This window comes from Musa acuminata, chromosome BXJ1-1, assembly GCF_036884655.1.
Source record: "Musa acuminata AAA Group cultivar baxijiao chromosome BXJ1-1, Cavendish_Baxijiao_AAA, whole genome shotgun sequence".
Classification (NCBI taxonomy): domain Eukaryota; kingdom Viridiplantae; phylum Streptophyta; class Magnoliopsida; order Zingiberales; family Musaceae; genus Musa; species Musa acuminata.
In genome coordinates, this window is record NC_088327.1 from 3,799,939 (window position 1) to 3,814,177 (window position 14,239).

The window sequence follows — 14,239 nt, forward strand, 5'->3', positions numbered from 1 at the left end:
ATGAACCTATAAGTTCAAAGCCTATCTCACTAAATCCTGCATTAGTCGGACGTGGAGAGTTGATTTAAAATAAAGTCATAACTTATGTGCACCAGCCTCCTCGTAATTTATCTTATGGTTTCGTAGTAATCAAATTCATCGACTTCAAATAAAAAAAAGGCAATTCTAAGAGTAAACTAAGGTTTTCGATTTTGCTCTTCAAATATTAACCGGTCCTGTTCAAATGAAGAAAAAAAATCTTTTAAAGTCTCGGTCATCTGATCCTTTCGGGCTCATGACCTGTTAAACCTCTTTTCGGCTACTTCATCTTTTCATCGGTCTCCTTTTTTTCCTCTACCTCCTTCCTATTCCTCCATCTTCTGACATTCCACATGGAAAAATGGACCAGATTGATAAGACCCTAAAGTCTTATCGTAGGCTCTGATACCAAATGATAAGACTCTAAAGTCTTATCATCGAAGAAAGGGAAGAAATGAGGATGATAATGATCACTTCGAGGGGATCGGCCTCCTTGATCCCCTCGAAGTGATCAAGGAGGGCCAATCCCCTCGAAGTGATCAAGGAGGCCGATCCCCTCGAAGCGATCATTATCATCCTCATTTCTTCCTTTTCTTCGATGATAAGACTTTAGGGTATTATCATTTGGTATCAGAGCCTACGATAAAACTTTAGGGTCTTATCATTTGGTATCAGAGCCTACGATAAGACTTTAGGGTCTTATCACAAATCTATACCAATCCAGCCATTGACCGACACAAGTCTGGTACCTGACATTAAAGACCTTGCAATAAGCACCTACATTAACCCCGTCAAAAGAATGGTTTTGCACATGCTGCTGGAACGCTCGTCTACTATGTATCTATACAAAGGAAACCCAGTAAAAGTTATTTTTGGAAAGCATCAAAGAAGATTGGCAGAGGAAAAGGCAAAAGTGCTGGAAGCATTGTTGTGGCCACCTTTCGTCTCATTTCAACCATGGTTTAGGCAGGCAAACTCATTATAACTGAGCCAGGCTTGATTCAAGATTCCAAGGATCTCTGGATAACAATATCCAACCAGTTACCGTTTCTAGGAGTCAAAACAACCATTTCTAGGCTGATAGATGAAGGAACGATGTCATAATCTAAATGCAAAACTAGAAGGCATATCTTTATTAATGTAGAACTAATATGCTTGATTCTTTGAAATTTAAACAAACAGTAGAACTAATATGCTTTGGAGTAAATTGTATAAATCAACAATGTAACTAATACGACAGAAGTTATTTCCATGCTATAATCTACACACAATCTTTATGCCATCTGGCAAGGAACACAAGCATACCTTGATTCTTTGAACATCTTGTCCACTGACAGAAGTACATTCTTGATTTCTGGAAATGAAGTTCTGTTTCTGGGTTTCACATGATTATTCCCCATGTTTTATGATTAATTTTAGCTCCATTTCTGAGAATTATTGCCAGAGCCATGAACAACTTAAATCTGCTTCATGCAGTTGGCAAGATAACCAGAACCGATCAATCTTGCAAAAATAATTGAATTAGAAAGATTCTGATGGCTCAAAGAGACCACCATATAATCCATCAAACAGTGCAATTTCCATCATGTTGCATGCACGAAAAGAATATTGCTTGAATGTTTGAGTGTGAGGCTTAATGTTGAGATCATCTTCTCAAAAGCTTCAAGACATCACCCACCAAATGCAATGATCCTGTGACAAGAACCTGTATTCATTCTGTTAGTCCAATAACACTAACTCACCTTCAGCTAAAAGAGCCAATAAAGCTATCAATCATTTTTATTAGATAGAATTCATCAAGAAAAACCTAAACCAGGATTTATTCTACTAGGTAGTAGGTAGAATTCATCGAAGAAAACCTAAACCAGGTTTTTCTTGGTCCAGCTAGTTTGGACCAGCTGGAACCATGCCGACTGTATGCCAATGTAGTGTAAGTCAGTATGTCACTATCTAGTGGACTCATTCCAGTCCAATAAGGGACCAATATGAGTCCAACATCCACATTGAAAACCGTGACTGGTGCAAGTACCGTTCATTCTCTATTATTTTATTCAATGATTCTAGGTGATATACATTGGTATTGCATATGAAACTCAATATCAGATCAGAATTTAAAACCTTAATTTAAGTATATGTTCATTTAATCAAAATTATAGATGATATATGGACACAAATGTTGTGCAATTTTAGTATGCAAGCTGGCATCAGAAATGTCAACAGAGATAAAAGAGAGGGAATACTATGAAATTTACATTAGTGCAAGGAATGACATTTATTGTAGAGCTCCTCAACATTCAGAAATTGAACATATATAGGTGAAAGTAAACAGATAATAGACGGTTAAAATTAATTGAAAAGGTAAAATTTTTAATCCCCCTAAACACAGGAAAAATTACAGGAAGAGTTAAGTCAGAATTTAGGCTTTGATAATAGCTCATAAATACATTACATATGCACATGATAAGTATTCGGATGCATAAAATCATACAAAAGTATGCAACATTTTAACATGTAAATAATCTATGATATTGTCTGCAAACTATCATTTCACTACTCTGTTAAAATTTGCAATGGAACTTCAGTAATTGTGTGGCATATCTGCTAATCACTTTTTAAAATTTTAGAATGTAATGTCTTTACCTGAAGATGAAGAGAAGGGTTGTCCTTTGCATAGTCTCTCAACCATCTTATAGCCAACGGTAACGATGGAACTACTGCACTGGGAGAAAGATCTTTAAGAACAGGAACACACTTTTCCTGAGGCTCCCCAGTGACATCTTCATGAGTTTTCCCAAGCTTCTGCATCTTGGAACCATTATCATTGACTAAATCTGATGACAGAATTTGAAAGTTAAAATACAATTTTACAGTTGGCCTGAATGTTGCAGTAAGCAAAGGACTACCTACTTAATAGTTCACAGCATAAAACCAGAACATTAAATAGTGTAACAGGAGAAAGACTCCTCAACTACATATCTACTTGAAGTTATAAATCAGCGCAGAATTGACCCTTCATCCTCCCTTACACAGCTCTACTCAGAGTAATGGCGAGTAAGAAAATAATAAATTGATCATATCAATATGAATGAGGATACTGATTTTTTAAGTGTGGGAGAATGCTTGACAGAGATCAAAGTAAAAACTTGGTCGTATTGGATAACTGCCAACAGAATAATTTCAATTGATGCAGAAAGAAAGATGGTGAAAGAAAAGCGATATAGGAACCAAAATAATGGCATAAATTGGCATTGATCAGCTTTAAGAACATAAGGCCTTAACAGAAGCATGATTTGTAGTGCCATGCCTTGCAGGATTATGTGATCCGGATATGATCTAGTTGATTCAATAGAGGTCAACGAAATCGGACCATCCCAGCTTACTTATAACAGATTTGCAGATATTATTTCAGCAAATATGATCGACCATTACAACCAATTTCTGGCTCATTTCACTAGATTTGCAACTGATCTTGCAAACTTTGGTCAGTGCATGGCTAACATCATATTTCATAATCTGAATAAAGAAATAACATTTGCAACAAGAAGACAAAGTTGGATTTCACCTTTTTCTTGGATTAATTTATCCCAAGTTCTTTGGAGGGTGGACTGCCATGACAAATTTGCAGGAGTATTAGGTGCTACAATTGATGACCCGGAATCAACTCTATGATACACCGACATGCTGGGAACAAAAAGAGCTTTTGAGAAATGGACACCTGAGGAAACACAGATAACATTATGCACAAATCAACAATAAACATAAACATAATTCTTGTTCGGAAACATCTATACTCAATGATAAAAAGGATATATCTGTCGTTAAAATGGATCATATTATACAATCTATATCATTTAGCTCTCAATGATGGACCTTACCACTATATCCCCTTATTACTGGGTATTTGTTTAACTTTTAAAATTGATCAAAAATTTTCAAAATTTTTTTTCACTCTCATTCCCTTCCTTCTAGACCAAGTCTTAAATGATAGAATATGTGAAAATAAAAAAAGGTAAGGCTGTGATTCAGCCATATAACATGGTTGGACCAGTCATTTAAATGACATCACTCTTGTCATAACAAGGTACCATGCAAAAGATCATGAACATCAAGAAAAATGAGCAATATCTTTTTTTTCTTTTTGCAAAGGATATGAAAACCTTGCTACCAACAATCAAGGTCTCTACCAACTACCTTAGCTGACATCTTCAAAATTTGTTAGATGAGGTTACAAAAACTCAATCCTTAAGTGGGTCTAGTACACCACCCCCAATGTTCTACATATAAAAATAGAGCAATATCACTCCATAGTAACATTTAAACAAGATAAAAACTAATTAGTATCTTGTTTTTAGGTGGTAAAACTGAAGAGAGTTCACTGTTGTAAGAGTTAATACCATTTGAAGCACATATGTCGACAAGTGGTGGAAGCAGAAGTTGAGGGTCTCTCTTCTCCATGCAGTTAAACAAAAGAATCTATTGAAAAGAATTAAATAGCACAATGGAATTTAGTACAGGCCTCTAAACAGGAAAAATAATAAGCAAAAAAGATCTGTATTTAACAAAGTCAGATGACTTTATAACCAAATCTCACCTTCTTAGATGCTTTCTTAGATTCACTAGAATGCTTATTCTCATACAAACTAGAATATCCAAGTTCTTTCACAAATCCATTCTTCACAAACTGCTGGGCTTCTCCTACAGCACTGGAGAACCACCTTGCACAAACCTCCATGCTTTCTGGACTATGAGCACCATCCAAGTAAAAGATCAGATCACCAGAATTTCCATATGGGATCTGCTCAAGCATTTTTGGCTTGTCAATAATAGTTTGAGCTCGTCCACCAAGTCTGGCAGTGGAAAGGCCTCTGAGAAATCCTACTGGTAAGCCTTCTTCTGGATTATCCTGATGAAAACATAAAAGTTTATTCATATATATAGCTGAAGATGAAACTACAAAATATCACACTATATATTTGCTTCACAGATTTAACTATTTGGTATAGAAAAAAATTCCGGTGCTCAGTGTACAATGCTACCATATATACATAAATACATAAGATCATTTCTTGCTGAACCTTTTCTCCAGCAAATAAAAATTTTATTTCTCATCACCAAAGTACAGAACTACTGGAACAACAAAGAATTTGCTGCTTCTTTTATGTGAACAAAAGCATTAATTAGTGACTAATTAATATTTCACGACTATGTCCTCTATGTGAACAGGCAAGTGCTAGAGATCCAAAAACTCTCTATGTTTCAGAATTGTCCTGCAGTGGGTGCTCCTTAGGAAACTTTGCTGCTACTGTTTTCTCAATCTTGTTTACTGGTAGTTCTTCATGAAAAAGAGGTTTGCTAGAAGTTTCTTTGTTCTTTCAACCCAGATGATATAAATTGCTGCAATAAGCAGACTCTTTCTGAGGATTTTATAAGATAACTACCAGTACAATTAACATGATAGCATTTCAATACCTGACCAAAAAATAGTAGTAGTTATGTTCTGCAAAAATTTAACAGACAAATACTTAGTAGCTGAACAAGTAAAACAGTGGTGACTATCATTTTCATTGATGTTTAACAGAAGATGTGCGTAGAATTCTGCAAATCCTTTTCTTGACAAGATTTCGGGTCTCTTATCTTCATCCAGGACACAAGAAGAAAAGGATGCATAAGTGAGGATTTCAACAACAGTCTGACAATGGTTTCAGTGACCTATTAAACTGATACGATAACCATACATCAGTGGTACACCAATCAGGGTTTTGAATACTGGTCCGTAGAGCTTAGTACGGTACGTACAGATATATATAGTCGGTACACTAGGGCGTACCGATGGTACACGCTAAAGCCTTAAAAATACCTTTACCTACCACGCCAGGGCGTACCGATCGATATGCCTCGGTAACGGTTGAAATCCTGGGTGGTACCGGTCGGTATGCCTCAGTACCAGTCAAAACATTGGTACTGTCTGGTAGAGGATGGTCCGCATACCAGTATCCTCTCGGACTGGTACTTTGTGAGACTAATAAATATTGAACAAAATAATAAAAATGAACCACATATGTAATAGTATCAAGCTATACATCGTGATACCGATACTTTGTGAGACTAATAAATATTGGTTGGTATGTGTCGGTTTGACCAGTACTTAAACCTTGTGCACAAGTACTTTGTGTTTATGCCATATCCCCTTATACCATCCCATGAGTTAATTTTCTCCAAAAGCAACTCCAAGTTTTGCTTTCTTCCAGAACCTTGGTAAATAGGATCTCAAATTAATTGTCTATCCTCCTTTCTATTGTTATGTGCTTCATACACGAATCTCTGTCCATGCTGGCCCACATATTTTACATTTTAAGGCCATCTATGGCAAATGCTGAATATTCTCTGGATTTTCTTGCAAACTGAATAAGGAAAATCCAAATTTCATGCATAACTTAATTCTAAAGAATTTCTAATATGTAAAAAAACCAATTTTTGGGTGGTCTTCAAATATATCAGGAAATGCATATCTTCACAATTATGAAAAATAAATATATAAAAATTGACAGTTTCCTCCTCTTCCTAAGAAGCATAGGGCAAGAAAGACTATGATATCCTAGTCATAAATAAAGTTGTGTTAAGCGGTCTACTTTTGCAAAGATTACTCTTACTCATTTGTTTAATCTCCTGCATAGTGAGAAAAAAAGACCTTTAGACCTTTACTCTTATTGTACATGTCACTATTATCTTTGCAAACCTCACAAAAGGCAAAAACTAAGGATGATGTCATCTAAATGTACTTATTGATTACATACACAGTAACTTAACTGTGATGAGCGATCTTTTCTTTTTTCAAAATGGATGATAAACCTACTCTGATATACTTTGCTAGGACCTATGGAGAACTGCCTGTAGCCCAACCATGTCCTGACACAGACCTGTTCTTTCTCATACCAGGCAGTCCCATCATGTGATCCGTATTGGTCCTCTTCCTCAGCTGCTACCAAATGAAACAAGATGAACATGATGGATCTTTTGCCTTATCTAGAAATTGATCACCCTGGTTCTTCGCTGCACACATCCAACGTAACATGGGATTTGAGCAATTGTTATAGAACTCTTGATCAAATGGAACTACCCAGCCTCCTCTGTTTCGCTATCTAGCTCATATCCACACTATCTAGGATGGATTTGCAAGCAGATTTGAAGCGATCTTGATCAAGTAAGAGCTTCTCTGGCTTCGATTGAATTAGATCCAAGTTGTCTTCATAGACCAGGTTTGGAATGAGTCGAAAGAACATAGAACTTAAGAAAAACTAAACAAAGAACAAAACTTCAACAAAGAAAACTATCCTAAATGAGCTAACTTTGTCTCGGGTTTACCCTTATTTAAAGATAAATACCCCTCTGTTTTTAGTTTAGTCCTTGATTTGCAAAGATTCAAGGAAAATTGGGAGTTTGAGAAGTAAATTTGAGAGCTATTAAGCAAGAATGGGACAGAATGAGTGAAAGAGGGGAGAGGAAGGTAGATGTGATAGGATTAAAGTTGGGCACAGATCTGAGAGAGGGCAGTAGGATCACTACATAGTTTGTATGTGTACTGACTACTGATCGGTACACATAAAATGGCATTTTTATGTATGTACTGATCATATTTTGATCTATACACAAAATGATGAATCTTCCACTCAGTATAGCCTGTCTTGAATCGAACTGGGGATATTGGGTAGTATGCCCAAGCTTATAAACATTGAGTCGGACCAAGACCAAGTACATTAATGTATTCTCAAGTCTCAACAACCAAGAAAGAATGTGAGATTATAGTTAAGACAGATGGAGTTGATTCTACAAGCAAAAGTGTTGGATACCTTGGATCTATTATCAGTAAGAAATTGGCATTGATGAGGACACATTATTTATAGAGTAAAAATTGGATGGCGAAAGTGGATAGGAAGTGTTGAGCAGTCTATGAACATGTATAAAAAGTTAGTTGAGATGACAGTGTCTAGGTAAATGTGCAAAGTTGCTAAAAAAGATACAATGAGAAATGCTTTCATCTGCATGACAAACAATTAGATATAGCTTCAATTGAAGATAAAATGAAAATCATTTAACATGGTCTAAACATGTTCAAAGGAAACCTACAAATGTAATGATTAGATGATGCTAGTCAATTAGGATTAGTGGTGTAAGGAGAGATCATGGAAGACCTAAGAAGACTTTACAAGAAACAATAAGAGAGACTTCAATGCATTGACATAACCAAAGATATCTTATTGCCCCGACCTCAAATAATTGGGTCATCATGACTAGTTGTACTAGCAACTTGCATTTCTTCTAAGCTTTATATTTCCTCATAAGAGCCTTTCAATTTTCTCTAGAATCAACTTTAACCAGAAGCACTTGACCTTTCATAATTGAATGCAATACTAAATTAGCATCTTAGTGTACTTGGCAATTCCCACATTACTAAAAGATGATGGAGCATCATTTTTTATTATAGAATATGAAAACTAACAAACAATCAGGTCTTTTAAATGGCTCACATTAGGAGTGAGTTCTGCATGCCCAGTTCTCTGAAGCCAACTTGTGCAAAGAGCAACAGCAAGACCAGCATTTATGAGCTGGTGATCTCCAGCTAATCCAAGCGTTAATCCATTCATCACTGATGGATCAAGTGGGGGAGCAAATGTCAAAGGAATCTGTATTTGGCAAGAAAGGTGAGATCAGTTTTATTTGATCTTGATAATGACAAGAACTAAATAGGAAGATAGTAGAATTCACAAATAAACCCAAACATAATAAGGTATCAAGGTTCATTGCAAAAATTATAACTTAGAGCTTGGTGTCATGAACTTCATATAATCAATTCATAACCTTTTAAAGATTTTATCATGGAAAATAATCTTGCAACTGAATAATGTTTTGCATGAATTGAGATTACCATTAACTCGGATGCCCTCTCCTCAAGAGCAAGCTTTGCCTCTGGAAGTTGGGGTACTGTGAATGCAGGAACATGCGGCTTCATGGGGAAAACATTTTTCAGAAAACTCTTCATAAAATGACTGCATAATTGGATAATCAATACAAAAACAATGAAATACAGTGTCTATTTTGAGATACCAGCTTCTGCCCAATTCAGCTGGTAAAATGACAAATTGATACCTTGAAAATCCCAGCCTTTGCTGAAGCAATTTGTCCAATGGTATCTCCTGCATAAACATTTTGCTGTCAATTTTTTTAATAATTTGTTAAGTAAATCAGCACAGAAGCATCATTTATCTACTCTCTAGTATGTTGCATAGATAACACAAACACATAGCAGGTGTAAACCAGCAACTTGCAATTGCTTTAATAATTAAACAGTATATGATAAAACAATGCATAAACCAAATTATTGATTCAGGAGAGAGGTCCCCAGTGATTTGTCCCCATTAGCTGATTTGGCGTGTTTATGGATCATTCCAGTTTTATCCATTTCCCTTGAGAAAATCAAAGGAAGAATTGTGCTACTCAGTTTGGTTTTGTGTAATAATCATCTTGGTTAGTTGGTTCGCAGATGGGAGAACCCGAGTTTGAATGGTGAAGAAAGCATCTTCCACCTTTTCCGATGGGGTATCATTTAACCTCCTTTTCCTCTCTTCCCACCAAAATATATATTCATATACACTTCAACAAATATTAATAAAACCTATACAAGCACATATATACATATATATAAAGCAAAACAAACCATGGGAATGAAGCACTGTACCAAATAATGATCCCAATAAGGACTGGTATGTCAAGTGGCATGAGTAGGAATATACTCACTGATGCATGCCAGATGTGACAATGTATGGCTATGCTAGCTAGCACATGGGCAAGCCAGCAGGACATTGACATGCCAACTAGGCAAACAACAAACTCCTATCTCATGAATGGTCCCAGTAACACAAAATGCACAATTATTAGTACTCATGGTAAACTATGTGGTAAAAAGGTAGTTTCATTTATCAGGGGTCTTTGTTTCGTGTACTAGTATCCTATTGATCCATTGGTTCACCACTATGCCCCAGTTGGCATAATACGAAATTGGACTCACAAACTAATACAAGCCAATGACATTGCCAAGACATGCACAGTGGCACACACATAATGGCATGAGACCCTTACTAGCATTGTTCAAATCATGCAGGTATCACACATCACCTAGTATGTAACAATTTAATTGTGAATTAATAGGTCCATGGCATCAAGATTATTGCCACAAATATTTTTTGGGAAGAGCAATTGGCATTGATGCTGCATTGTTTAATATAGAGTAGTCTGATAGCTTTCTTAAAATGGATTGGACCATCATTTGAACCCATTTGCTAATAAATACCTCATGAATACAATATTTATCAATCAATATGATAATCCTCAGCACGAAAATTTCACAAAGTCATGGATCTAAGCGTCAATGTGAGGATTTAAATTGTAGAAATTCTGTTAATATTAGTATGTCTAGGTGGAAAGACCAAGTCAATGGATATTGTGCTGATCCATATTGGATACCAATCGTACCTAAGGATTTAAACAGTCGTCTATACAACATGTTGGACTCTTGTTCAGCTTGATACAATGTGTTGATATAATATACCATGATACTGCATCTAAGAAGGACTATCAGAAATATGCAATATGTTGATATTAAGATATATCAGAAATATGCAATATGTTGATATTACTTCAGTATAGTCAATGTATTGCGTAAGTCCCATACAATTAAATACCAACTAGTACAGTGATATGGTTCAATATTTGAGTCCCCATTCATGCTAACATGCTCATACCACGAAATTTAAAACATTTGCTAATTGTATTGTCAAAACCAAAGATACTAAATATCACACATATTCTTGTGGAACTGTTTAAAGGAAAGTAATATGCACATATGTCCCTTCTCCAAGCAACTACGAAGTAGTTTGAACTTTGAAGTCTAAAAGAAAATCATGGGAGGTTTGTAGTACATGGTTCTATAATTCAACATACTCTACTGAGTTTTAGTAAATCTTAATTGGAGTGGAATGCGAACAAAGAGCTTGTATGAATCAATGTTCTTGTGGAACTATTTAACGGATAGTTATATGTACATATACCCTTTCTCCAAGCAACTACAAAGTAGTTTGAAGTCTGAAAGAAAATCATAAGGTTTTAAGTTGGAGGTTGTATGAATCAACATACTCCACTGAAGATTTAGAAAATCTTAACTGGACAGGAATGCAAACAAAAAACATGTATGTACCAGAATAGTAGCAGATTTATGTGGAAAACTGATCACAAAAGAAAAAATGCGACATAAAGGATATAAATTAATATAAAATGTTAAAGTATATGCATTGTGGTTACATGCTCACTCTCAACAATATCTCACAAATCTGCTGCAATATTTTTGATGCAGTCTCTGAGCGAGACCACTATTGCATGCCTTCCATTGTCCTCCACTTTTGTCAAATTCTTTGATGCATGCACAATGGTCTCTTTGGACTCCTCTGAGAACCTTTCTTGAATATATCTATGTGTCTGCCCTAGGCTGGATGACTCTAGTATATAATATAAAATAATATATATAAGAGTAATAATCAGAATCCACATGAATACAAGTCTTTCCATATAGATGGATCAATCAATCTATAAATGACTTGATTGATCCACTTGTATGATCATAAAATAGCAGGATTCAATTACCCTATAAATCGATCCAGCCAATCAATCCACATGCTTAGATATCTCAGCGAAGCATGCTTGGTTAGGCTTATTGATTGAGTCAATATGTCCGCCTTGCTCCATATACCCTGAAGGGTGTCGACATCTATTTTAGCATGAGATAGACTAGCAACACATGATGGATCAACAATTTATATTGACCCTTGGAAAGAGCATAAATGCATATTTTCTGTGGTTTAATTTTTTAGAGGGTTATAAGAGATTACTGACTTCAGATGATAAAATTTTGTTTACATGATAAAAGACATTATCCCAAGGAATACATTAATTTATAAAAATTTGAAATCTCATAAAGTTCAAAATTTTGAGTAAAAATACATAACAAAGAGGATGAAGATTGCAAGCAATTGGATTTAAGAGTTCATTAGGCTTTAGGTATAGCCAATAGGACACTACCATGATAGATATATAAGAAAAGTAATTAAGAAAGGAGTGACACATAAATAGTGATAAGAAAGGGGCACTAGAAGCCAAAGGAAGGGGAAAAAAGAGGGGGGAGGAAACAAAGCAGTAAAAGAAGCAACTAGCGAATGTAGGTGGTTAAGGAACAGAAAACAAACATTAGAGCTCATGATATGTCATATGGGCAGGAAAATGTGTTCACATTACATATCATGTTTTTTTTATTACAGGATGCCAGCAACTCTCTAACACAAGGATTGAAATTCCAAATGAAGGAATTGCAATACTTTTCTAGCATTGCACGGGCCCATACCAACTAGCATAGGCCAAAACATGATACAGCCAGGTTTCAGCATCACTGGCATAGCTTAGCATGATGCACACCTCTACCTTTCTGGCATGATGTGACAACCTGATCACAAGAATAGCTGGTTTCGATGTCAATTTAGATATTCTATAAGTGATATTAAAAAAATTATGTATCTTGTGAAGTTATCAACCCATAATCATGCAAAATACACATTTTACTTTAAGGTTAATCAGCAAACTTAGATTATTCGAATGTTATTTGATATTATTTGACAATACTTCTGTTTGTGATCCACATATACAGCTTAACAGAAAGTAACTGACCTACTGCTTAATCCAGAATCTTTAGTTCATGTTGATAATGACTAACAAGTTCAACTTGTTGCTAGCTATTTATCAGTTATAATACCCTTCATATTTGATGGCTAGCTTGCTTGCCTCCAAAAGATAGAAAACTGATTTATGACAACCAAACTCAAGTGATTTTGATAAAAGACATCTGATACTATGCAGAGTCAGAAAATCGACGGATGTCTATGAAAAATATATAGTACCTTCTTTAAACAAAATGCTAGACAGTTCAACAAGGTGACAGATTAAGAAGATGTAAACCTTGTGATGCAAAAATACACTTTTTATTTGCACAACATAAAAATATAAAGGTGAAGGTTTTTGCTCAATCAAGATAAGTGGACACAATCTCATAGCATAAATTCTCTCTCTCAAAAGAAAGCATGTACCTAAAATCTCCATGTGATCCATTCCAAGCGAAGTTATTCCACAAACAACAGGCTCCTTTACCTAAATTTTTACTGAAAGAATCAATAATCTACAGAGAGAATAAAATATTCAAAGATAAAAAATATCATAGAAAGAATATTTCGTTGCTGAAATCCCAAACTGAAATTTATAAGTGGTTCTTGTCAACCTGTATGCGTTGGGATGCACAAAGTTTGATCATGGACAAGCTTCTCAAGTGAATAACACTAATAAGTGTGATGATGTTATCCATAGCAAAGTAGGAATACATATACTTTAATTAATTTCAAGAATTCCTACCTTAATTCTCACTAACTAGTGTGCCTACTAACGGATTCTAGTCAATTAACAAATGTTTACAAGTTTCATATTGATAGGGAATCTACCGTCAACCGGTATGTGGTTGCCATATGAAATCCAAGTCACCCTCCACCCATCTACCTACGTGGACGAAGATTTAAAGCAGGAAAAAACAAACTTTTTTCTCATTCATTATGACAATGAAGACAATCACAAGTTTCTTTCTCACCCTTTAAGATATAAAAGCATATTCCGAACCAAGGAGCATGACTTAAGCGTCGGAGGGACCGGGTCAGGAAACCTCTCTCTAAATCAATCTTCGTGCAGGTGACACCTTAGGAGTATGACATCTCCACCTCAAAGACACTTCAAATAATCCTGCATACATAGGTTCGGGCCTTCTTCTGACACCAAAATATGAGGGGAAAATATCGTTGATATCCTAGTCTACCCGACGTGGTTCAGACCCGTGTACGTAGGATTATTCGAAGTATCTCCGAGATGAAAATGTTATGCTCCTAAGGTGCCACCTACATAAAGGCCAAAGTCGAGAGAAGTTTCCCGACTTGGTCCCTCCAACGCTCAAGTTAGTAATTCTAAGTCCCCAAATATGGATTTGAGTAATTTGAAAAAATAAAAGCTTTCCCCCTCTTTGAAATATGTCTTTATACCTTATAAGATGAGAAAGAAGCTTGGGATTGTCTTCCTTATCATAAAAAAA

General features: G+C 35.6%; 1 protein-coding gene across 2 annotated transcripts in view; it reads right to left on the reverse strand.

Moving 5' to 3' along the window:
- Nucleotides 1-1,119: 1,119 nt before the first annotated feature.
- Nucleotides 1,120-14,239, reverse strand: part of LOC135612422 (folylpolyglutamate synthase-like) — a 31,003-nt gene continuing 17,883 nt past the window's right edge. For both annotated transcript variants that reach the window (XM_065108730.1, XM_065108795.1), the window contains 9 exons: nt 13,200-13,260; nt 9,163-9,209; nt 8,942-9,019; nt 8,544-8,699; nt 4,610-4,921; nt 4,413-4,491; nt 3,581-3,733; nt 2,659-2,849; nt 1,120-1,723 (listed from right to left, as the gene is read on the reverse strand). In XM_065108730.1, coding sequence (XP_064964802.1) covers nt 1,664-1,723; nt 2,659-2,849; nt 3,581-3,733; nt 4,413-4,491; nt 4,610-4,921; nt 8,544-8,699; nt 8,942-9,019; nt 9,163-9,209; nt 13,200-13,260 — 1,137 coding nt within the window. In that variant the 3' untranslated portion in view covers nt 1,120-1,663. The remainder of the gene's footprint in view (nt 1,724-2,658; nt 2,850-3,580; nt 3,734-4,412; nt 4,492-4,609; nt 4,922-8,543; nt 8,700-8,941; nt 9,020-9,162; nt 9,210-13,199; nt 13,261-14,239) is intronic.